The sequence below is a fragment of the Pelophylax lessonae genome (assembly GCF_965119305.1).
Source record: "Pelophylax lessonae genome assembly, chromosome: 1".
NCBI classification, from domain to species: domain Eukaryota; kingdom Metazoa; phylum Chordata; class Amphibia; order Anura; family Ranidae; genus Pelophylax; species Pelophylax lessonae.
The window spans coordinates 57,907,095-57,930,739 of NC_138768.1; the positions used below are offsets into that span (position 1 = coordinate 57,907,095).

At 41.8% G+C, this 23,645-nt stretch overlaps 1 protein-coding gene across 4 annotated transcripts in view; it reads left to right on the forward strand.

Annotated features, from left to right (window-relative positions):
• Positions 1-23,645, forward strand: part of DCC (DCC netrin 1 receptor) — a 1,040,152-nt gene that overhangs the window by 945,327 nt on the left and 71,180 nt on the right. For all 4 annotated transcript variants that reach the window (XM_082267705.1, XM_082267706.1, XM_082267707.1 and 1 more), the window contains exons 21-22: positions 7,933-7,965; positions 18,563-18,628. In XM_082267705.1, the coding sequence (XP_082123831.1) occupies positions 7,933-7,965; positions 18,563-18,628 (99 nt within the window). The remainder of the gene's footprint in view (positions 1-7,932; positions 7,966-18,562; positions 18,629-23,645) is intronic.

Genomic DNA, 23,645 nt, shown 5'->3' on the forward strand with positions numbered 1-23,645 from the left:
CATTAATGGCTGTGAGTTATTTTGAGGGGACAGCAAATTTACACTGTTATACAAGCTGTACACTCACTACTTTACATTGTAGCAAAGTGTAATTTCTTCAGTTTTGTCACATGAAAAGATAGAATAAAATATTTACAAAAATGTGAGGGGTGTACTCACTTTTGTGAGATACTCTATCTATCTATCTATCTATCTATCTATCTATCTATCTATCTATCTATCTATCTATCTATCTATCTATCTATCTATCTATCTATCTATCTATCTATCTCTATTTATCACACACATTCATATACAGTATATACAGACTCATACCGCCTACATCCATCATAGTACGTTACCCATGCAGAGCCAAAGAGAATGCATTTGAGTCATCTTGGCATGGTGTGGACTGGGGATGAAGATATATGGACCATCTACACTTCATCCTAAAAACCCCCCATGTATTTCACCTTTAGAGATCGTCTTCTGGAAGCTGGGAATTTCTTATCACAGTGTACACTACAGAGAGATTTATCTTCTGGCCTCCTTTAATGCATACATTATTTCCTTTTCAACTTATGCAGCCTGATATAGGTGCGGATACTGAATAGAAAATTACTTTATGACAGTCCTGAATGGTTGTGCTTGGAATGTTGAATCTCTCCTTCGGTGTTGACAGCCTTTCATTTCAATGCTTTTGATCCACTGTACAGGATTTCTGATCTTTTTTTGTTGATTGTGGAGTGAGCATTCAAGTCTCATAATCAGCTCTGTCCAGATGAATCAAGTGTTTCCTCCTTTAGGCCAGAGCCCCTAAAGTGAGCCTGTGCCCAGACTGTGCACTTTAAAGTATTACCGTATTCTTAGCAAGCAGTTAGAGCATTTATATACAAGTGCTTACTGACCTCTGGCTCTGAAGCTATAGGCATTGTGGGAAAATTCATCATAACATGTCAAAGTAGAGGCACAGAAATTTTAGCTCTTTTCCTATTACTTTCTTGGCAGCCTGCCAGCTCTCTAGGGGCTCATTCACACTAGCAGTTGGGAGGCAGTAAATCCCATGGTTGAGCCCCAACCACTACCCAGTTTAGCTGCCGGAGGTGTACACATGCTGCTGTGTAGCACCCAACAAAAGCGACCTATTCAAGTGAATGCGCCCGCTCTGCAAGCGCCCTGCAACTGCTTGCAGTTCACATGGTTGCAGTGCAGTAATGAAGGGTTCACAAGGTTAAAGAGGCAATACAGCACCTCCTCTTTGCCTGTCAAATGCTCTCTACATTACATGCAGCTACAGAGGTTAGTGGGGGGGCTTGTTTAAAAGCTCCTTTACTGCTTCACCACTTCTGGACCGGAAGGATTTGCCCCCTTAATGACCAGGCCATTTTTTGCAATTCGGCACTGCGTTACTTTAACAGACAATTGCGTGGTCATGCGATGCTGTACCGAAATAAAATTGATGTCCTTTTTTTTCCCCCACAAATAGAGCTTTTTTTTAGCGGTATTTTATCACCTGTGCGATTTTTATTTTTTGTGCTATAAACAAAAAAAGAGCGACAATTCTGACAAAAAAAAAAAGTAAAACAATATTTCTCACTTTCTGCTATATAACATTAAGACCCCCCCCCCCCCCCAAAAAAAAAATCTAAATATTTCATCCTTTTAGGCCAATTTGTATTCTGCTACATATTTTTGGTAAAAAAAATTGCAGCAAGCGTATTTTGATTGGTTTGCGCAAAAGTTATCGCGTCTGCAAACTAAGGGAAAGATTTATGTCATTTTTTATTTATTTGTTTATTTTTACTAGTAATGGCGGCGATCTGCGATTTTTAGGGAGATTGCGGCAGACAATTTGGACCCCTAACGGACATTTTTTACTCTTTTGGGGGGACCAGTGACATTACTACAGTAATCAGTGCTATAAATATGCACTGTTACTGTAATAATGACACTGGCAGGGAAGGGGTTAACCCAGGGGCGATCAAAGGGTTAATTATGAGCCTAGGGGAGTGTTTTCTAACTGTATGGGGGAGGGACTTGTGAAATGACCATAGAGACTTGTGATCCTATATAGAAGGATCACAGGTGCTCTGTGATCACAACAGCTGACCGTCCTTCTCTCTCAGTGGGGAGCGATCACAGGTGCCTGGTGTCAAACGCAGCCGCTGATCCCATCGATCCCCGTTGCCTAGTTGGGACGGGAGGGCGCTCGCCCCCCAGTACCACTCCCACGAACCGACGTACTCATATGTTGATTCACGCAGCCGAACCAGCCTGCCGCAGTATATATATATAAATATATATATATAGGTCGGCAAGTAGTTAAAAATATGCTCAAAATGTATTGTTCATACTCTTGGCACAGGTGCACTTTAGCCACTTGATCTTCAGAAGATTTAGACCCCCCCTTCATGACCAGGCCATTTTGCGCTATAAACAGAAAAACAGTGACAATTCTGGAAAAAAAAACAACATTTTTCACATTCTGCTATATGACATTCTCAAATATATAAAAAATTTAAAATCAACATTTTTTAACGGTTTTTAGTTTTTGGGCTATAAACAAAAAAAGACAGCCAATTTTGAAAAAAGAAAAAACATTATTTTTTACTTTCTGCTATAAAACATATATACAATAAATTAATCTAGAAAATACAATTTCTTCATTAATTTAACATTAATTAATTTATGTATTCTGCTATATATTTTTGGTGTTTATTGATTGGTTTGCACAAAAGTTATAGCATCTACAAACTATGGGATATAGATATACAGTATATGCATATCTTTATTTTATTTTTTTGTTTTTAACTAGTAATGGTGGCGATCAGCGAGCGGGACTACAATATTGCGGCGGCCAAATCGGACATTAACTGACACTTGTGACACTTTTTGGGGACCAGTGACACTAAGGCTACGTTCACATGTGGGCGTAGCGGATCACGGGCAGAATCACCGCGATGTGCGATGCCTGTGATTTGCAATGGCACCCCAAACGTTGTGCGATGTTGCCGCGATTTTCACCTCCAGAATCGCGGTATCATTGCGCAAACAGAATCGCGGGTTGCATGACACACCAAAGAAGCTCTTGTACCTTTTCTGGGCGTTATGCGTCCCGTGTTTCTGTTTGCGCGATGTTCCTGCGATTTGGCTGGCGGAAATTGCGGCAACATCGCACAGCATTTGCGGTGCCATTGCAAATCACGGGCATCGCACAGGTGTCCCGCGATTTGCAATGATTCCGGATCGCTTGCTAACTGTATAACTTACATATACGGCTACAAGGCATCTCTAGTGCCCAGGATTACGTAACTAGTATGTGATCCTGCACTTCCGGGTCTGGGGCACGAGCGCGCTCTGCCAGCGACCTGCTCCTGCTGTGATTATATACAGCTGCATGGCGGACTTGATGTCTGCCGGCACCTGCTGATTGTTTGGTACACAGGCAGATCGCCGTTCTGTCAGTAAAGAAAACATGGATCCTGTGTCTCTGCAAAGCAGGGGTACCAATCCATGCCTTCCCCTAGTTCAAGCACCTCCCCCACAGTAGTAAAACACCAGCTAGGCACACAGTTAAACTTTTGATCACCCCTGATGTCAACCCCTTCCCAGCCAGTGTCATTAGTACAGTGACAGTGCATATTTTTTTTAGCACTGATTGCTGTATTAGGCTACGTTCACATGTGGGCGTATCGGATCACGGGCAGAATCTGACATTGCTTGCATTAAAGAAAAATAAAATAAACAAGAGTTATAATACATTAAGAAATACAGAACTGCGTTAAACTGTTTTAATTCTATTTATCCCCTCCCCCATTTCTTCCCCTTGCCAATACCCAGCCTAAAACATTTTGCTGTGGGGATTATTGTCTTTTGCAAGGATATTTTTGCCTTTGCATATATGTTGTGTTAATCTACACCTCCTCTGATTTGCAAGATTTGATTAAGTTGCAGAATGTAGGGCTTCAGTAGCCGTCAAGTGGGCACCTGTATAATGCCATTAACTTTAAGACTGGAAGGATTTCCCCCCTTAATGACCAGGCCCTATTTTGCGATTCAGCACTGCGTTAATTTATGGACGATTGCACGGTCGTGTGCCGCTGTACCCAAATAAAATCGATGTCCTTTTTTTCTCATAAATAGAGCTTTCTTTTGGTGGTATTTGATCACCTGTGCGATTTTTATTTTTTGCGCTATAAACAAAAAAAGAGCGACAATTCTGAAAAAAAAAAGACAATATTTTTCACATTCTGCTATATGACATCCCCAAAAAAAAAAATTAAAAATCAAAAGTTTTTAACATTTTAGGCCAATTTGTTTTCTGCTACATATTTTTGGTCAAAAAATCGCAATAAGCGTATTTTGATTGGTTTGTGCAAAAGTTATCGTGTCTACTAACTACGGGAAAGATTTATGTCATTTTTATAGTTTTTTTTTCCCTAGTAATGGCGGCAATCTGCGATTTTTTGCGGGACTGCGACATTGCGGCGGACAGATCGGACCCCTGACTGATATTTTTGACACTTTTGGGGGTACCAGTGATATTACTACAGTAATCAGTGCTAAAAATATGCACTGTTACTGTAATAATGACACTGGCAGGGAAAGGGTTAACATTATGGGTGATCAAGGGGTTAAATGTGAGCCTAGGGGAGTGATTCTAACTCTGGGGGGGTGGGGCTTCTGAAATGACCATAGGGACATGTGATCCTATATAGAAGGATCACATGGGCTCTATGATCATTGCAGGGAGAATAACGGTTGGCTGTGTTTACAACAGCCGACCATTCTTCTCTCTCAGCGGGGAACGATAGCAGGTGTCGGAGCCACCTGACACATGCATCGACTTCCCCGCTAACGATCAGGGGTGGGAGCGAGCGGCGGCGGGGCGGGCTCGCCCTCTAGCCTCCTGAGAGCGAGTGACGTATACCTACGTCACTTTGTCCAGGAGCGGCTGCCTGCCGCAGTATATCTGTAAAGTGGTTAAGAAAGAAGCTATGCTAGATGTTAGCCGACCATACATGGATCCAAATTTGGCCGGTTCAGCAGGGACCAGATGAATGTCAGTCCATGTATGGGCACCCTAACTCACTGTGTTCATTCATAACGGAAGCATAGTTAACTGTGTTTGCTATGCTTGGTTTTATGAATGAACAGGGAGACTGTGCAGAGCTCTACCTGTCCATTAATTCTGTGCAGCAGAGGCTGCAAAGATGGAGATTGAGGAGTGTGTCCTCAATCTCCTCCCTCTGTTTCAAAAGTGAGACATCAGGGGTGTTTAGATCCCTGATATCCCCCCCCCCCCTCAAAAGGGCTGCTAAAAAAATATAATAAAGGTAAAAAGTTATTAAAAAATAAAATTGTAAAAGATAACAACAATTGTAAAAAATAAAAGAACAAAAACAAACTACAGACACTGTTCATTGTCCTACTGACACCAACCTCTGCTCTATTGACACTGTCCTCTGCCCTGCTGACACCATCCACTGCTCTACTGACCCCGTCCTCTGCCCTGCTGACACCATCCACTGCTCTACTACCCCGTCCTCTGCCCTGCTGACACCATCTCCTGCTCTACTGACCCCATCCACTGCCCTGCTGACACCATCCACTGCTCTAATGACCCCATCCACTGCCCTGCTGACACCATCCACTGCTCTACTGACCCCGTCCTCTGCCCTGCTGACACCATCCACTGCTCTACTGACCCCGTCTTCTGCTCTGCTGACACCATCCACTGCTCTACTGACCCCGTCCACTGCCCTGCTGACACCATCCAGTGCTCTACTGACCCCATCCACTGCCCTGCTGACACCATCCACTGCTCTACTGACCCCGTCCTCTGCCCTGCTGACACCATCCACTGCTCTACTGACCCCGTCTTCTGCTCTGCTGACACCATCCACTGCTCTACTGACCCCGTCATCTGCCCTGCTGACACCATCCCCTGCTTTATTGACCCCCTCCTCTGCTCTGCTGACACCATTTACTGCTCTACTGACCCCATCCTCTGCCCTGCTGACACCGTCCACTGCCCTGCTGACATCATCCACTGCTCTACTGACACCGTCCACTGCCCTGCTGACACCATCCACTGCTTTACTGACCCTGTCTTCTGCCCTGCTGACACCATCCACTGCTCTACTGACCCCGTCCTCTGCCCTACTGACACCATCCACTGCTCTACTGACCCCGTCCTCTGCCCTACTGACAAAGTCCACTGCTTTACTGACACCATCCACTGCCCTGCTGACACCATCCACTGCTCTACTGACCCTGTCCTCTGCACTACTGACAAAGTCCACTGCTTTACTGACATCATCCACTGCTCTACTGAATACCACTGTCCACTGCCCTACTGACAACATCCACTGTCCTGCTAACACTGTCCACATACTGTCCACTACTCTACTGAATTAAACACAGTCCACTTTTAAGGTAGGCTAAGTTTATATTTTTACAGTGACATTTGTTTTATTATGTTTATCTCAATTAGTATTTTTTAGAGCGTGCTAGTTAACTTCTTCAAAGAGGTTGTAAACCCACTTTGTTTACATTTACCTATAGGTAAGCCTACATTAACGGTGCAAGTTTAGGAGATATTTACATTGCATGCAGCCAATGACGTCATCTGCGCATGTGCTCTGAAGGAACGGCCAACCATGCTGTTCCATCAGATCCCAGTGCCGTGAACAGCCAACCATGCGCGGGAGTGATGTAATCGCGCCCCCGGCCAATCAGATGGCCGGAGGACGAGATCCAGGAAGCAGGACGGCCTAACATGTCGGCCGTCCTGTCGGCACTGAGGGGGCTTCGTTTTTAGGTAAGTATTTCATAATGAGCTAGTATGCGATGCATACTAGCTCATTATGCCTTTGTCTTTACAGGTTTTTTTTTTCACATTTTTTTAAGCGGGTTTACTTCCTCTTTAAAAAAAAAAAAAAAAGGGGGTGCCGAACCCCTGTAAACTTTGATCTCTTTCATGTTGTTCAGGTAGATCTCCATCTCTCAAAGAAGTAAACTGGGGGCATAGAAATAAGATTGAAGGACAAAAGTTAAAAAGGCTAACAGCCCACTTTGTTACAATTGCAATATAATAATGATAATAATATTATTAATAATAATAATAATAATAATAATAATAATAATAATATTAATAAATTACTATTATTAATATTTTCTTATAATATAATCCAAAAGATAAGGCTACACTGGGGCTTGAAAGGAGAAAACATATTGATGAAGCTTTTTGAGGCACAAGCTTGTCTTCCTCAGGACGGTATTAAAAGTTATTAAGCTAAAAAAATGATCTGATTATAATATTATACTATCGTTATAAACTATTGAAAAAAAAATACAACTCTATTAGTATCATTAGCATTGTTATTATTATAATAATAATAATAATAATACAAATAATAATAATAATATCAAATATAATATAATGTAGTATGATTAAATTATATAGATGTAATGCAAATAATAATAATGATAATGGTAATAATAGTAATAATAATAATAATAATAATAATAATGCAATTATATATTAATATATATATTTTTTAAAATAATATTAGATAATATTGTTATAATTACAAATGTTTTCACTTTTACATAAGGGTAGAGCTACCCTATAAATGGAAGCCACATTAATTTATAAAAACATCAGTAATAAAAAGAAGGGAAGAATATCCGGGACTATCCAGGTTATCCTGTATCTCAAGTCTCTTTTTACTTTCTGCGATGGCTTTTCAAAGTGCTACAAACGAATCCATAGATACTCATGGACTAGAAAAAATGTTATGAAAAAAGTCCTTTTTTTTTCCATTTAATGCTAGTTAAGATTGCCTCTCCCCATAAAGTCTGTTACACATCTGCTGGTTTGATATGTCAACCCTCGTTATGAAGAACTGTCATAAAGTAATGATAATGTTTCTCTCTTTTCCTTTGTAGTGGAACATCCTGACAAAATGGCTAATGACCAAGGTACGGTGGCCCCATTCTGTCAAGCTTTCCTTAGAAAATCAATGCTGTGTTCTGTGTGTGTGGCAGTGATGTGAGTCCTGGAGACACTCGTCCGTTTTTTCACCTGGTCCGCACACCTGATTAGGCAGACGCCAACACGCTAATTAATCTCGTTAATGATGTTCAGGCTGCCGAGGCTTTGATGGGGGAGATGTAAATATTCTTGAGAGGAAATTGTTTTGTCTCTCTTCTGAAGAGCCAATTAAAATGTCAAGCTTCTTTGTATGAAATAAATTTTTGCCTCTCTCCCCGTGCTTCTGAATAATTCACATTAAGCATAATTAAGCTCCGCATAATTCCTTCGAATCCAGGGGGGCGCTTTCATTGGCTATAGAATGTATCTACTGATTTTATATTTGAAATTGTTAGTACTGTATTTTCTGGTGTATAAGACTTTTGAACCTCAAAAAAATCCCCCAAAAATGGGGGGTCGTCTTATACGCCGAGTATAATATCTCCAAGGTAACATAAGTATAAGTATTACTGGTAGATGAAAATTAGGGGGGTCGTCTTATACGCCGGAAAATACGGTAAATTATTCTGCTGTGCCAGACGGTGTTTGGGGCGTAATGCAAACCGAGTTTATATTTAACTTTCTTCTTTTTGGATTTTTTTTTTTTTGATTTTTATTATTTTGCAATCTATGCCTTGGCCATATTGATAGCGGTATGAAGTTTCAGCATAAATTGCAGTCTGATTTTGTAACTATAAGTATGAGCAACATACCCTAAGAAAAGGTTACAAATCCAGTAGTGAATTAATAAAAACATTTTTTAAAGCTGAACGTTGAAAAAATAAAACTACCATTCTAGTGGGGCTTTTAAGACACTGCAAGGGTAATATGCTAATTTCTGCCTAGGGTAGCTTTAAATGAAGTTTTGGCTTACTTACTCCCGTAAGCTTCCTCCCCTACTTGTGACCTATGCCTTAGGCCCCTTTCACACAGGCGGACCGTTCAGATCCGCCTGTCCGTTTTTTTGGCGGATCTGAACGGTCCCCCCATCCATCTCTATGGGGGATTGGATGTCAGCTGAGACATGTCCGCTGACATCCGATCCGATCCGTCAAATCTGAACGGATGGAAACCCTATTTTCCATCCGTCCAGCGGATCGGATCGAATGAGAATGGAGCGACGATCCGTTCCCATCCGATTTCCCCCATAGAGATGCATGGGGAACTGACAGCTGTGTCTCCGCACACAGCGCAGAGACACAGCTGTCATCCTCCTGCTCAGCGGGGAATCGGCGGCTCGATCCCCCGCTGAGAAAAACGGAATCCGTCCAACGGACAGATAGTGTGAAAGGGGCCTTAAAGCCACTTCTCTTTAGCACTAAATTGGTTACACTGGAGTTGATTTACTAAACCTGGAGAGTGGAAAATATTTTGCAGTTGTGCATGGTAGTCAATCAGCTTCTAACTTCAGCTTGTTCAATTAGGCTTTGGCAAAAAAAACCTGGAAGCTGATTGGTTTCCATACAGATCTGTACCCAATTTTGCACTCTCCAGTTTTAGTAAATCACCCAATTTGCCCCTATTTTTTATGAGCTGAACTCAAAGATTTAAAACTTTTTCTATGTGCACAAAAGGCTGATTCCTATATCTGTGTTAGTGAGCACTTCTCCTTTGCCGAGATAATCCATCCACCTCACAGGTGTGGCCTATCAAGATGCTGATTAGACAGCATGATTATTGCACAGGTGTGTCTAAGGCTGGCCACAATAAAAGGCCACTCTACAATGTGCAATTTTATCACACAGCACAATGCCACAGATGTCGCAAGTTTTGAGGGAGCGTGCAATTGGCATGCTGACTGCAGGAATGTCCACCAGAGCTGTTGCCCGTGAATTGAATGTTCATTTTTCTACCATAATCTGTCTCCAAAGACGTTTCAGAGAATTTGGCAGTACATCCAACCGGCCTCACAACCGCAGACCACGTGTAACCACACCAGCCCAGGACCTCCACATCCATCATCTTCACCTCCAAGATTGTCTGAGACCATTCACAAAGACAGCTGCTGCAACAATTGGTTTGCATAACCAAAGAATTTCTGCACAAACTGTCAGAAACCATCTCAGGGAAGCTCATTTGCATGTTCGTCGACCTCATCGGGGTCTCCACCTTACTGCAGTTCATCGTCGTAACTGACTTGAGTGGGCAAATGCTCACATTCAGTGGCGTCTGGCACTTTGGAGAGGTGTTCTCTTCACGGATGAATCCCGGTTTTCCTAGATCCTTGAGTTCAGCTCATGAAAAATGGGGGTAAAAACAAGTGCTACTTTATAATTTTGTTCAGTATATGTGCCATACCTTTGGAATCCCCGTAGAAGCTGGAAATCACTGGGTGTATAATAAAAGAAGATTTACGTACGCAATCCTTAGCTTCTTCCCACTGCTAGACCCCTCCCTGCCACATCTTCTCCCCTATACTCCAGTGGTCTAGGATCCTGATATCACCAAGACCCAAAGCAAGGTTCATAGACCTGAGTTGAACATGTTAAAGTCAAGGGATAGTCCACCGTCTGAACGTGGGGGAGCATCATCTGCCAGGGAAGTAGAAGAGCAGGTAAGTAAAACCGTTTCTCCTCCCTCCTAGATAAAAGGGCCCCAATGCCTACAAGGGATCATTTTAAATATTTCCAGAGTTGGGCTTTAGTCCCGGTTCACAGTGGTGCGGTGCAGGAAACCCTGCAATTCAGTGCCGGTTCCCTCATCGCACCTAATTTGCACAGTAGTTCACACTCTGTTCTAATATTTTATGGTGCCAGGAAGTAGCTTGGATATTTTAAAAAACATCTCTAGTCCAGTGTACTAACTATTTCTAGCTGTACCATGACCTGGTTATTTGAGAACTTTTACAGTTCATATTAGTGAGTAAGTACCTATTAACAAGTTGCCAGTGATATAGTAAATAATTCAAGGTTCATCTGAAGCTGTCAAAAAGTTGTCCGTAATGGTTAACAGCTGTGGTCTAAGAAGGTCTGTATTTTAAAATAATTGTGGCCCAAGGACAAGAGCCTAGGACCTCTGCAAGCTTCATTACTGGTGCCAACATCTTCTACCTGGCTTTTTTGTATTTGGCCTATTTGGCCACCTTGGGGTGACATAACTTCTATGCATGGGCATGGAAGGTTCATCCATTCAGACAACCAGTATTAAACACACAAGAAAATGGGGAGGACTGTAATAAGAGCAACTGCAGACCAAGGACGACAACCAGGGACATCTGCGAGATTGATTGCCAGTGCCAACATCTTCTACCCAGCTTCTTCTGGGTTAGACATCTTGGGCTATCTTGATTGGCTTGCTTGTGGTGACATAAGTCCTGTGCATGGACATGGAAGCTTTATTCTTCCAGGCACCTGTCATGTACACACAAAAGAATGGGAAAGTTTGTATTAAAAGCAGTTGCAGTCCAAGGACAACAGCCAAAGACATCTGGGACCTCCATTGTCTGTGCCAACAACTTCTACCTGGCTTCTTTTGGGTGTGGCAACTGCAGCTATCTTGATTGGCTTGTCTGGCATGGGTATTGAAGCTTTATTCTTCCAGGCACTTGGTATATACACACAAAAAAATGGAGGGGGGGGGGGCTGTAATAAGAGCAGCTTCGAACCAAGGGCAACAGCCAAGGATATCTGCGAGCTTCATTACCAGTGCCAACATCTTCTACCCAGCTTCTTCTGGGTTAGGCATCTTGGGCTATCTTGTTTGGTTGGCTTGCGGTGACATAACAGCCAAGGACATCTGTGAGCTCCACTGTCAGTGCCAACGTATTCTACCTGGCTTCTTTTGGGTTTGGCAACTTTAGCTACCTTGATTAGCGGCCTGCGAAGGGCATGGAAGCTTTATTCTTCCAGGCACCTGGCATGTACACACAAAATAATGGGTAGGGCTGTAATAAGAGCAGTTGCGGACCAAGGACGATAGCCAAGGACATCTGCGAGCTTCATTGCCAGTGCCACGATCTTTCATCCAGCTTCTTCTGGGTTAGGCATCTCGGGCTATCTTGATTGGCAGGATTGTGTTGACATAAGTCCTGTGCATGGACATGAAAGCTTTATTCTTCCAGGCACCTGGCACATACACACAAAAGAATGGGGAGGGCTGTAATCAAAGGCATTGCAGTCCAAGGACAACTGCAGGCCCCATTGCCAGTGCCAACGTCTTTTACCAAGCATCTTTTGGGTTTGGCTTTCTTGATTGGCTGGTCTGGGATGAAGTCCAGTGCATAGCATGGGAGGTTCTTTCATTCAGGCACCCGGTAGCGTACACACAAAGGAATAACACAAACAGGAAGAGAGGAGCCCTTGCAACTTTTTTCAAAAAGGGTTTTGCTTTAACATGCAAAATATACAGTATCTGCCACTAGATCCTCATTGACGTCGGCTGTATTCTTTTCTTTTTTTAGTTTAAACCTGTTTGTAGAATCCTGACCATCCTGCCACAGCACTTTCCGAGTGCCTTTGGCATGGAATGCAAATGAGAACTAGGGAGAAAATAAGCAGCTGGGCTGTTTTAAAAATAAGTATGGCCTCTGTCAACATCACATGAGCACAAATAAAAAAAGAAAAGTAATTGTCAAAACTCCTGGCCAAATCCTCAGCTGACGTTTCCTTTCCAAGACCGTGACTCCACGTCCAAATGACAGGTCCACTTAAAATCAGCAGCCATTCTGTAGAGAGGTTTGAAAATTCTTTTTTCATTCCACCCACACTGCGTTATGAACAGATCTAGTGGTATATATGCTTTGTATAAATGACGTGCATACAAGCTGAGACTTTAAAAGGTTTTGAGCCAGCCATGGCTTAAGCAGGGCTCTGAACAAATCAGGCCTTTGCGATTATTCATACATCCTCCTGTCTCTGTAATGGAACATGACAGCACTCTTATTTCATCTGACAGGGAAATCTACATCCAGGCACACAGCGCCGATGAGATGGGCCGTCACCGCTTCACATAATAAAGGCAATTTTATACACGCAGTCGGGGAAATGTCAGATGGAAGCCATCAAATGGGTTGGGCAGATAAGGAGTGAAGGGACCTGTATCACCATTGTCATGTGTTACATGATCTCTATGGCCCATCAGGGTTTGTCAAACAAGTGTAGGGATGTGATATAGACAAGAGCAAGAAAAAAGACCAGTGATTGTACTTACTTTAACTTAAATGGTAAGATTTGCATTTCCTTCATCAGGGCTTCCTTAAAGTGAACATTTTGGCAGTTTTAAACAGTTAAGATATATGTAAACCCTAATTCTGAGCTTCTCGTATCTCTTAACATTGAACTTCTCAAAGGTGGGCAATAGGGATAAATCCTTGGAGGTGCCTGAAACATGCAACATAAATTGGCTTTGCTGGAAGATTGGTCAAAACAGTGGAAGCATCAGTTCAGTGTTTCTAAATGTAAAATAATGCACCTAGAGAAGAAGAAGAATCCCTTTATAGAGTATAATATTGGGGTACAGTGTTGGTCAGCACTATAGAGGACTACTTATTTCAGACAATTGCAAAATGAACGAACAATGTGGCCAGGTAAGGGGGAAAGCAAATAAAGCTTTAGGATACATCAGAGTGGTCACCAGCAGGAAGGAGGTCCTGATTCCTCTATTTAGATCTTTATCACTAGAGGGATCACCAACAGGATGAAGAAGGTTCTCATTCCTCTATTTAGATCTTCAGTTATCACTAGAGGGATCACCAATAGGATGAAGGAGGTTCTGATTCCTCTATTTAGATCTATAGTAATTACTAGAGAGGTCACCAACAGGAGGGATCACCAACAGGATGAAGAAGGTTCTGATTCCTCTATTTAGATCTATATTAATCTCTAGACAGATCACCAACAGGGGGAAGGAGGTTCTGATTCCTCTATTTAGATCTATACTTATCACTAGAGGGATCACCAGCAGGAGGAAGGAGATCCTGAATTTCTCTAATTAGATCTTTAGTTATCAGTAGTGGGATCACCAGTAGGATGAAGAAGGTCCTTTTTTACTCTGTTTAGATCTTTAGACAGTGGCGGCTGGTGCTCCATCAGTCGGGGGGGGGCTTTAGACGGACCTGCCCCCCCCCCCCATATCATTCCAGCCTGCACCACCACAATTCTCCCCCCGGCCCGCCACCCTTTTTTGAAGCCTATTAGAGCCTCTGGCTCTAATCAGGTGCTTAAAAAAAAAACTTTTGGATCACCAGCAGGATGAAGGAGGTACTCATTCCTCTATTTAGATCTCCAGTTATCATTAGAGGGATCTCCGGCAAGAATAAGGGAGTTGTGATTCTTCTATATAGATATTTACTTATCACTAGAGAGATTATCAACAGGATGAAGAAAGTCCTCATTCCTCTATTTGATATCTAGTTATCACTTGAGATATCACAATCAGGAGGAAGTAGATCGTGATTCCTCTATATAGATCTTTACATATAACTAGAGGGGTCACCAACATAAAAAAAATGATTCCTTTATTTAGATCTTTATATAACCAGAGGAATCACCAGCAGGAGAAAGGAGATCCTGTTTCCTCTATTTAGATCTTTGGTTATTAGTAGAGGGATCACCAGCAGGAGGAAGAAGGTCATGATTTCTCAATATAGATCTTTAGTTATCACTAGAGGAATCACCAGCAGGAGGAAGGAGATCCTGTTTCCTCTATTTAGATCTTTAGTCATCACTAGAGGGATCACCAGCAGGAGGAAGGAGGTCCTGATCCCTCTATAAATCTTTAGTATGACCTCATTTAGAATACTCTGTCTAGTTCTGGAAACCTCACTTACAAAAGGATATTGATAAGATAGATGGGCAAAGGCAAAAAAAATGGTGAAAGGTCTAAGGGATAAAACATTTTAGGACAGAATTCAGGAACTTAATATGTACAGTCTGCAGGAAAGAAGGGAAAGGTGAGACATGACTGAAATCTTTAAATATATCAAGGGTGTGAATAAAGTTCAGGTAGGCAGTCATTTCAATATGATGCCAAGATCAAGAACACGGGGACATGACCCTAAACTAGCAGGAGGAAAGTTCATACAGTAACAATCTTAGAAAGTATTATTTTACCGAAAGAGTAGTTGATGCTTGGTATAGAATTCTAGCAGAGGTAGTGAGTCAGTCAACAGTGACTGGATTAATACATGCTTGGGACAAACATAGAACTACACTAAGGCCCCGTTCACACTGAGGCGACGCTACTTCCCGGGGCGACCTCACAGGTAGCGGCGCGCTGCTCGCACCACGACCTTGGAGCGGCCGGCACGGACTTCATAACATTGAAGTCAATGCAGGTCGCTCCAGGTCGCCCCAAAGAAGCTCCGGACCCTTTTTCTAAGTCGGAGCGACTTGTGTCGCTCCTATTAGAACGGGTCCACAGCTTCTCTATGCCAGGCGACCTACGGCGACCTGTCAGGCGACCAGGTCGCCTGACAGGTCGCCCCAGTGTGAACGGGGGCTTAGACAAAGAAATAACAAAAAAAAAAACATATAAAATAATTGATAGCTCAAAAAAATAAGTGGGTCAATAATGGATCACTTGGTCTTTTTCCTCCCATCCCCTTTCTATGTTTCCATTTGCCCCCTTTGGGTCTGTTAAAGAAGAATTCCAGAAATTGATATTTTAAATAGTAACAGTGGTCCAGTTTGGACCAATATAATTTTATAAATGCCATACCTGTGAGATCCCTCTGGAAACTGGTAATCACCGTCGTCACTACTCCAGTGATCTCTACGAGCGTCCGGGTCCCATGCTGACTAATACATGTGACCACAGGCATCTTGCGGTGCCTGACTGTAGGCCTTTACATTTTAAATGAGCGTAAAATTGCCAACAGGCATACTTTAAGGACAAGGCCATGGAGTCAGCAAAGTTTAAAAAAAAATCAAACATTTTTATGATCTGTTTACTCATTGGCTAGGGGCTTGAAACTAGTAACAAGCATTATAATTTTCACAGCATCTGTTAGTCATTATATATTTACAGACAGAGAGAGGCTGCTGGGATGTATTTTCTCATATCGAGTGCTGCCGTTATGTTTTCTGTGCATAAGAGAGCAAAACAATACAGCCTTGCTGAGAAAAATACAATCCCCCCAGGTGACCTATATACATTGCAGGGGTTTTTATTAACATTATTGCAGATCCTTGCCAGCTTCTGTTCTGTAAATTCTGATTAAATACTCTTAGTAAAGATCTCTTCGTACAGTTATCTTTTAGGCTGCATTCACATGTCAGCTTATAATCGCGGGCAGAACCGCCGCGGTTCCGCCCGCGATTCGGAGATTTATTGCAAATCGCGGGACGCCTAGCGTTGCCCGTTGATTTGCAATAGCCCCCCAAACGCCGAGCGATGTTGCCGCGATTTACGCCCGCCGAATCGCGGCAACATCGCGCAAACAAAATCGCGGGACGCAATACGCTCCAAAAAAGTACAAGAGCTTCTTTGGAGCGTATTGCGTCCCGCAATTTTGTTTGCGCGATGTTGCCGCGATTCGGCGGGCGTAAATCGCGGTAACATCACTCGGCGTTTGGGGGGCTATTGCAAATCAACGGGCAACGCTAGGCGTCCCGCGATTTGCAATAAATCTCCGAATCGCGGGCGGAACCACGGCGGTTCTGCCCGCGATTATAAGCTAACATGTGAATGCAGCCTTAAAACTGACCAGTTAAATACACAGATGAAACACATATAAAAGAGCTTTTGTATCCACCAAAGGATTTGTATTTCTGTCCATCCATTCCTGGGATTTTCACAGCACAGTTGTGTTTGGCAGGGAAGGAGACCGGATTTTTCTCTTCTGTGGTAAAGTAACAATTACAATGTTGTTTGTTCTGCTCTGTATAATGGTTTTGCACTAAGCAGCCCCGATCCTCCTCTTCTTGGGTCCCCTGCTGGTGCTCCTGGCTGCTCCTCTAATCTTAATGTGCCACAATAGAAAGCCACTTCCTATGGTGGCACACCTGCGAGCTCAATCCCAAGCCACACTGTGTATGTCCATTGATGCACACAGTGCGGCTCGGCCCAGCTCCCTCATCACAGGATTAGATTGACAGCAGCAGGAGCCAATGGCTCCCACTGATATCAACCCGGGGTGTACTCCTAACAAGTGTTATAGATATTCTGCAGATATCTATCTTTTGGTAGCGTGGCAAATGTCGGAGCATGCCACAGATTCATGTATGTGTCACAGTAATTTTGAATCTGTTACAACCCTAAGGCCCCTTTCACACAGGCTGACCGTTCAGATCCGCCTGTCAGTTTTTTTGGCAGATCTGAACAGACACCCCATGCATCTCTATGGGTCATTGGATGTCAGTGGAGACATGTCCGCTGACATCTGATCCGATCTGTCAAATCTGGACGGATGGAAACCCTATTTTCCATCCATCCAGCGGATCGGATGGGATCAGATGAGAACGGACAGACGGTCCATTCCCATCCGATTCCCCATAGAGGACAGCAGGGACCTGAGAGCACACAGCGCGGAGACACAGCTGCCACCCGCCTGCTCAGCGGGGATCGGCTGATCGATCCCCCGCTGAGATAAATGGAGTCCGCCTGATGGACCGGATTGTGTGAAAGGGGCCTAACAGAAGTGTTGCTCGAAGCAGACCTGCGAAGTGGTGGACTTTTACAAGTGTAGTAGATATTCAGAAAACCCTGGAGACTGTATGTTAATGTATGTGTACGTGTGTGTGTGTATATATATATATATATATATATATATATATTACATTTAAACTACTGTATTTTATTGTATTATATTATATTATTTTATATTATATTATATTATTATATATATTTCTATGGAACTTTACATTAAAAAGTTCCATATACTGTATATATAAACATTCTTCAAATCATTTCTGCACTTTTTTTACTCTATTAAAATATGAAAAGTATAAATAAATAAATATATATATATATATATATATATATATATATATATATATATATATATATATATATATATATATATATATATATATATATATATATATATTATTTTATACATAATGAAGCATACCATATACCATCCTGCATGAAACATAATATAGCATTATATATGTTATATATATATATTTAATTATATTCAATTTTTACCTATATATTTTAGTTAGTAATATAATAGTATTTATTTTAGTACATTATTAATTAATTACTGTATAACCTTGGAGAAAAAAGTCCACACGATTAACGTCAACATGGAAGAGGTACACTCCACTCCTCCTTACCATATTCTGCATTTCATAGATCCCATTTAGTCTGAAATCTTATTATAGTTGTCACAGCAATACTGAAAGACAATAAAATTGTGGCCACTATGAACTGCTTGAATTTGGGGCACCTGTCGGTCTTTCTAATGAAAGTGTCAATTGGTCTTCGTGAATTTGATGCGTGGCTTGTGACAGTATCTGCCCTGCCAGTAATGTGTCTAAAATACCTTATTGAATGGCCCCATTTATTGGGAACTGAACCCAGGACCCTGGAGCTGCTGTACAGTTGTGTTGACCACCGGCATTGTAGCAACCAAACTGATATCAGGATTCTCTCTTCCAACAGGCCGCCATGGTGATGGATCGTTCTGGCCAGTGGACACAAACCTAATCGACAGAAGCAGTCTTAATGGTAAGTAGCTGGTCTTATGTTTCCATAATGTACCTCTTTAGGTCAAATTAGCTGTCATTATTGTATACTGAAGGTAAGGAACCCTTTACTAGTTCAGCTTTTAGGTATTTTAATATGATAGCCAATAGCAATTTAACTACTTGAAATGTGCAGACTTTTTGAGATATAACAGAGCGAAACTGTTTATTGTTTATTTATTTTTTTTATTTATTTTTTATGGGGGAACAAAAAGGACTTCTATTCTGTACAGTGCATAATACATCAAGTTTCTTCTCTCTTTGAGGTTTTTAATTAACATATTTATAAAAGCAGATCTTGTTAAAATATACTTACCTTATGCAAAAAATTAATAAATGCCTGACAACAGTACTTTTGTTTTTTTATCCAATTTTTGTACATTTGGCAGTCTATAACAGTGGTTCTCAAATCCGGTCCTCGGGACCCACCAACAGGCCAGGTTTGCAAGATAACTAAATTACATCACAGGTGATCTCATTTGCTTCTCAGTGATTGCAGTATTCTAGTCTGCATCCCCCAAGGTAATACTTAAAATCTGGCCTGTTAGTGGGTCCCGAGGACCGGATTTGAGAACCACTGGTCTATAATATATATATATATATATATATATATATATATATATATATATATATATATATATACTGAACAAAATATATATAAACACAACACTTTTTTTTCCCCCCCTGTTTTTCATGATCTGAACTCAAAGATCCAAGACTTTTTCTATGTACACAAAAGGCCTATTTCTCTCAAATATTGTTCACAAATCTGTCTAAATCTGTGTTAGTGAGCACTTCTCCTTTGCCTCCTTTGCCGAGATAATCCATCCACCTCACAGGTGTGGCATATCAAGATGCTGATTAGACAGCATGATTATTGCACAGGTGTGCCTTAGGTTGGCCACAATAAAAGGCCTCTCTACAATGTGCAGTTTTATCACACAACACAATGCCACAGATGTCACAAGTTTTGAGGGAGCGTTCAATTGGCATGCTGACTGCCGGAATGTCCACCAGAGCTTTTGCCCGTGAATTGAATGTTCATTTTTCTACCATAAGCTGTCTCCGAAGGTATTTCGGAGAATATGGCAGTACATCAACCAGCCTCACAACCGCAGACCACGTGTAACCACACCAGCCCAAGACCTCCACATCCAGCATCTTCACCTCCAAGATTGTCTGAGATCAGCCACCTGGACAGCTGCTGCAACAATTGGTTTGCAAAACCAAAGAGTTTCAGCACAAACTGTCAAAAACCATCTCAGGGAAGATCATCTGCATGCTTGTTGTCCTCATCCGGGTCTCCACCTGACTGCAGTTCGTTGTCGTAACCGACTTGAGTGGGCAAATGCTCACATTCAATGGCGTTTGGCACTTTCACAGATGAATCCCGGTTTTCTGAGATCTTTGAGATCAGCTCATGAAAAATTGGGGGTAAAAACAAGTGTTGATTTATAATTTTGTTCAGTATGTATACAGTATCTCACAAAAGTGAGTACACCCCTCACATTTTTGTAAATATTTTATTATATATTTTCATATGAATACACTGAAAAAATTACACTTTGCTACAATGTAAAGTAGTGAGTGTACAGCTTGTATAACAGTGTAAATTTGCTGTTCCTTCAAAATAACTCAACACACAACCATTAATGTCTAAACCACTGGCAACAAAGGGGGGTACACCCCTAAGAGACAATGTCCAAATTGGGCCCAAAGTTTCAATATTTTGTGTGGCCACCATTATTTTCTTAACCCTCTTGGGCATGGAGTTCACCAGAGCTTCACAGGTTGCCACCGGAGTCCTCTTACACTCCTCCATGACAACATCACGGAGCTGGTGGATGTTAAAGACCTTGCGCTCCTCCACCTTCTATTTGAGGATGCCCCACAGATGCCCAATAGGGTTTAGATCTGGAGACATGCGTGGCCAGTCCATCACCCTTTTACCCTCAGCTTCTTTAGCAAAGCAGTGGTCGTCTTGGAGGTGTGTTTGGGGTTTTTATCATGTTGGAATACTCTTCGCGGCTCAGCCTCCGGAGGGAGGGGATCATGCTCTACTTCAGTATGTCCAGTATATCACAGTACATGTTGGCATTCATGGCTCCCTCAATGAACTGTAGCTCCCCAGTGCTGGCAGCACCCATGCAGCCCCAGACCATGACACTCCCACCACCATGGTTTACTGTAGGCAAGACACTTTTGTCTTGGTACTCCTCACCTGGTTGCCGCCACACAGGCTTAACACCATCTGAACCAAACAAATGTATCTTGGTCTCATCGGGCCACAGGACATAGTTCCAGTAATCCATGCCCTTAGTCTGCTTGTCTTCAGCAAACTGTTTGTGAGCTTTCTTGTGCATCATCTTTAGAAGAGGCTTCCTTCTGAGACAACAGCCATGCAGACCAATTTGATGTAGTGTGTGGTGTATGGTCTGAGCACTGACAGGCTGACCCCCCCCCCCCCACACCCCTTCAACCTCTGCAGCAATGCTGGCAGCACTCATACATCTATTTCCCAAAGACAACCTATGAATATGACGCTGAACACGTGCACTCAACTACTCAACTTCTTTGGTCGTCCATGGTGAGGCCTGCTCTGAATGGAACCTGTCCTGGTAAACCGCTGTATGGTCTTGACCACCGTGCTGCAGCTCAGTTTCAGGGTCTTCGCAATCTTCTTATAGCCTAGGCCATCTTTATGTAGAGCAACAATTCTTTTTTCAGATCCTTGAGAGAGTTCTTTGCCATGAGGTGCCATGTTGAACTTCCAGTGACCAGTATGAGAGTGTGAGAGCGATAACACCAAATTTAACACACCTGCTCCCCATTCACACCTGAGACCTTGTAACACTAATGAGTCACATGACACCGGGGAGGGAAAATGGGTACTTGGGCCCAATTTGGACATTGTAACTTGGGGGAGTACTCACTTTTGTTGCCAGCGGTTTCGACATTAATGGCTGTGTGTTGAGTTATTTTGAGGGGGCAGCAAATTTACACTGTTATACAAGCTGTACACTCACTACTTTACATTGTAGCAAAGTGTCATTTCTTCAGTGTTGTCACATGAAAAGATAGAATAAAATAGTTACAAAAATGTGAGGGGTGTACTCAGTGTTGTGAGATACTGTATATAGTAAAATATATGAGCAGTGTATTTTTTTTTTAATCTGCACTAACGTACCGTATGTACCTATAAAAGCCTTATATGTTCTTAAAAAATAATTTAGGTATGCAAATAAGTCATGGAGTTAAAGCTGTTAACTGGCAAATAATAAAAAATAACAATAATAATAATACTATTAATAATGAAAATAAGACAAGACAGCTAAGGGCTAAAGAAAAAAAATGGTATTACATGGGAAATAAATTGGGAAGACAATTCATTATTATTATTATTTATTTATCCTCACTCACACAAAATGCGGTGAATTCTATTTTGTATAAACATTTATTTACCTTGTTTTGCCTTAAAATATTACTGTGATCTCCGTGACAGGCTTTCTCAGCGTTCACATGCCTCAGGCACCCTTGTGAATAATTACCGAGGAAGGGAGTTTGTGATCTGAGTTGTCTAGTGGTGGCTTCAGGTGTTCCAATGTAAAATAAGTATGTGTGCTGCGTCTCAGAGCCATGTGTATTCACTACCACTGTGCTTGCTTAGTGGATGGGACAGAGGTAATTGGAGCAATACATTTACAAGGAAAAAAAAAGTAGACTCTTTCTTTCATATTGTAAGGATACTCTTCAGTTTTAAAGAGACATTGGATAAGAAAACTCTTCAGTTTTAAAGAGACATGAATTCTAGAAATTTTCCGTATAAGACGACCTCCCATTTTTGGGGGATTTTTTTGAGGTTCAAAAGTAGTCTTATACGCCAGAAAATACAGTATCCCATTTACTTGGGATGGGGTATAATATCTCCAAGGTAACCTAAGTATAAGTATGACCGGTAGATCATGTAATGGGGGGGTCGTCTTATACACCCGGTCGTCTTATACGCCGGAAAATACGGTACATATAAATATATTATATTATACATACATATATATATATATATATATATATATATATATATAATATATAATATATATATATATATAATATAAACATAAATATCTAGATGTTCTCTATGAGACATTAACCACTTAAGCCCCGGAAGATTTTACCCCCTTCCTGACCAGGGCCTATTTTGCGATTCGGCACTGCGTGACTTTAACGGACAATTGCGCGGTCGTGCGATGCTGTACCTAAACAAAGTTGATTTTTCCCACAAACAGAGCTTTCTTTTGGTGGTATTTGATCACCTGTGCGATTTTTTGAACATGCGCTATAAAACAAAAAAAGAGCGTCAATTTTGCAAAAATAACAATATTTTTCACATTTTTTATATGAAATTACCCCCCAAAAAATGTAAAAATCTAATTTTTTTAACATTTTCGGCCAATTTGTTTTATGCTACATATGTTTGGTAAAAAAAAATGCAAAAAGCGTATTTTGATTGGTTTGTGCAAAAGTTATCGCGTTTACTAACAAAGGGAACGATTTTTGTCATTTTTGTTGTTTTTTTTTTTTAACGCGTAATGGCGGCGATCTGCGATTTTTTTTTCGGTACTGCGCCATTGCGGCGGACAGATCGGACCCTTGACTGACATTTTTGACACTTTTGGGGTTACCAGTGACATTACTACAGTAATCAGTGCTATACATATGCACTGTTACTGTAAAATGACACTGGCAGTGAAGGGGTTAACTTTTTTTTGAGAGGGAGGGGTTATGTGTGTCCCTAGGGGCGTGATTCTAACTGTGATTGGCTGTGGCTTGAGGTGTAGGAACAGTGATCAACGGTCCTACATAGTAGAACCGTATGATCACTATTCCTACACAGGGGAGAATGAAAGGCGGCTTGTTTACATTAGCCGCCTGCCTTTCTCCCTCTCCACCGACGATCGCGATTGACCGGCGGACGGTCACACGCGCAGGGGGGTCCGTGACCG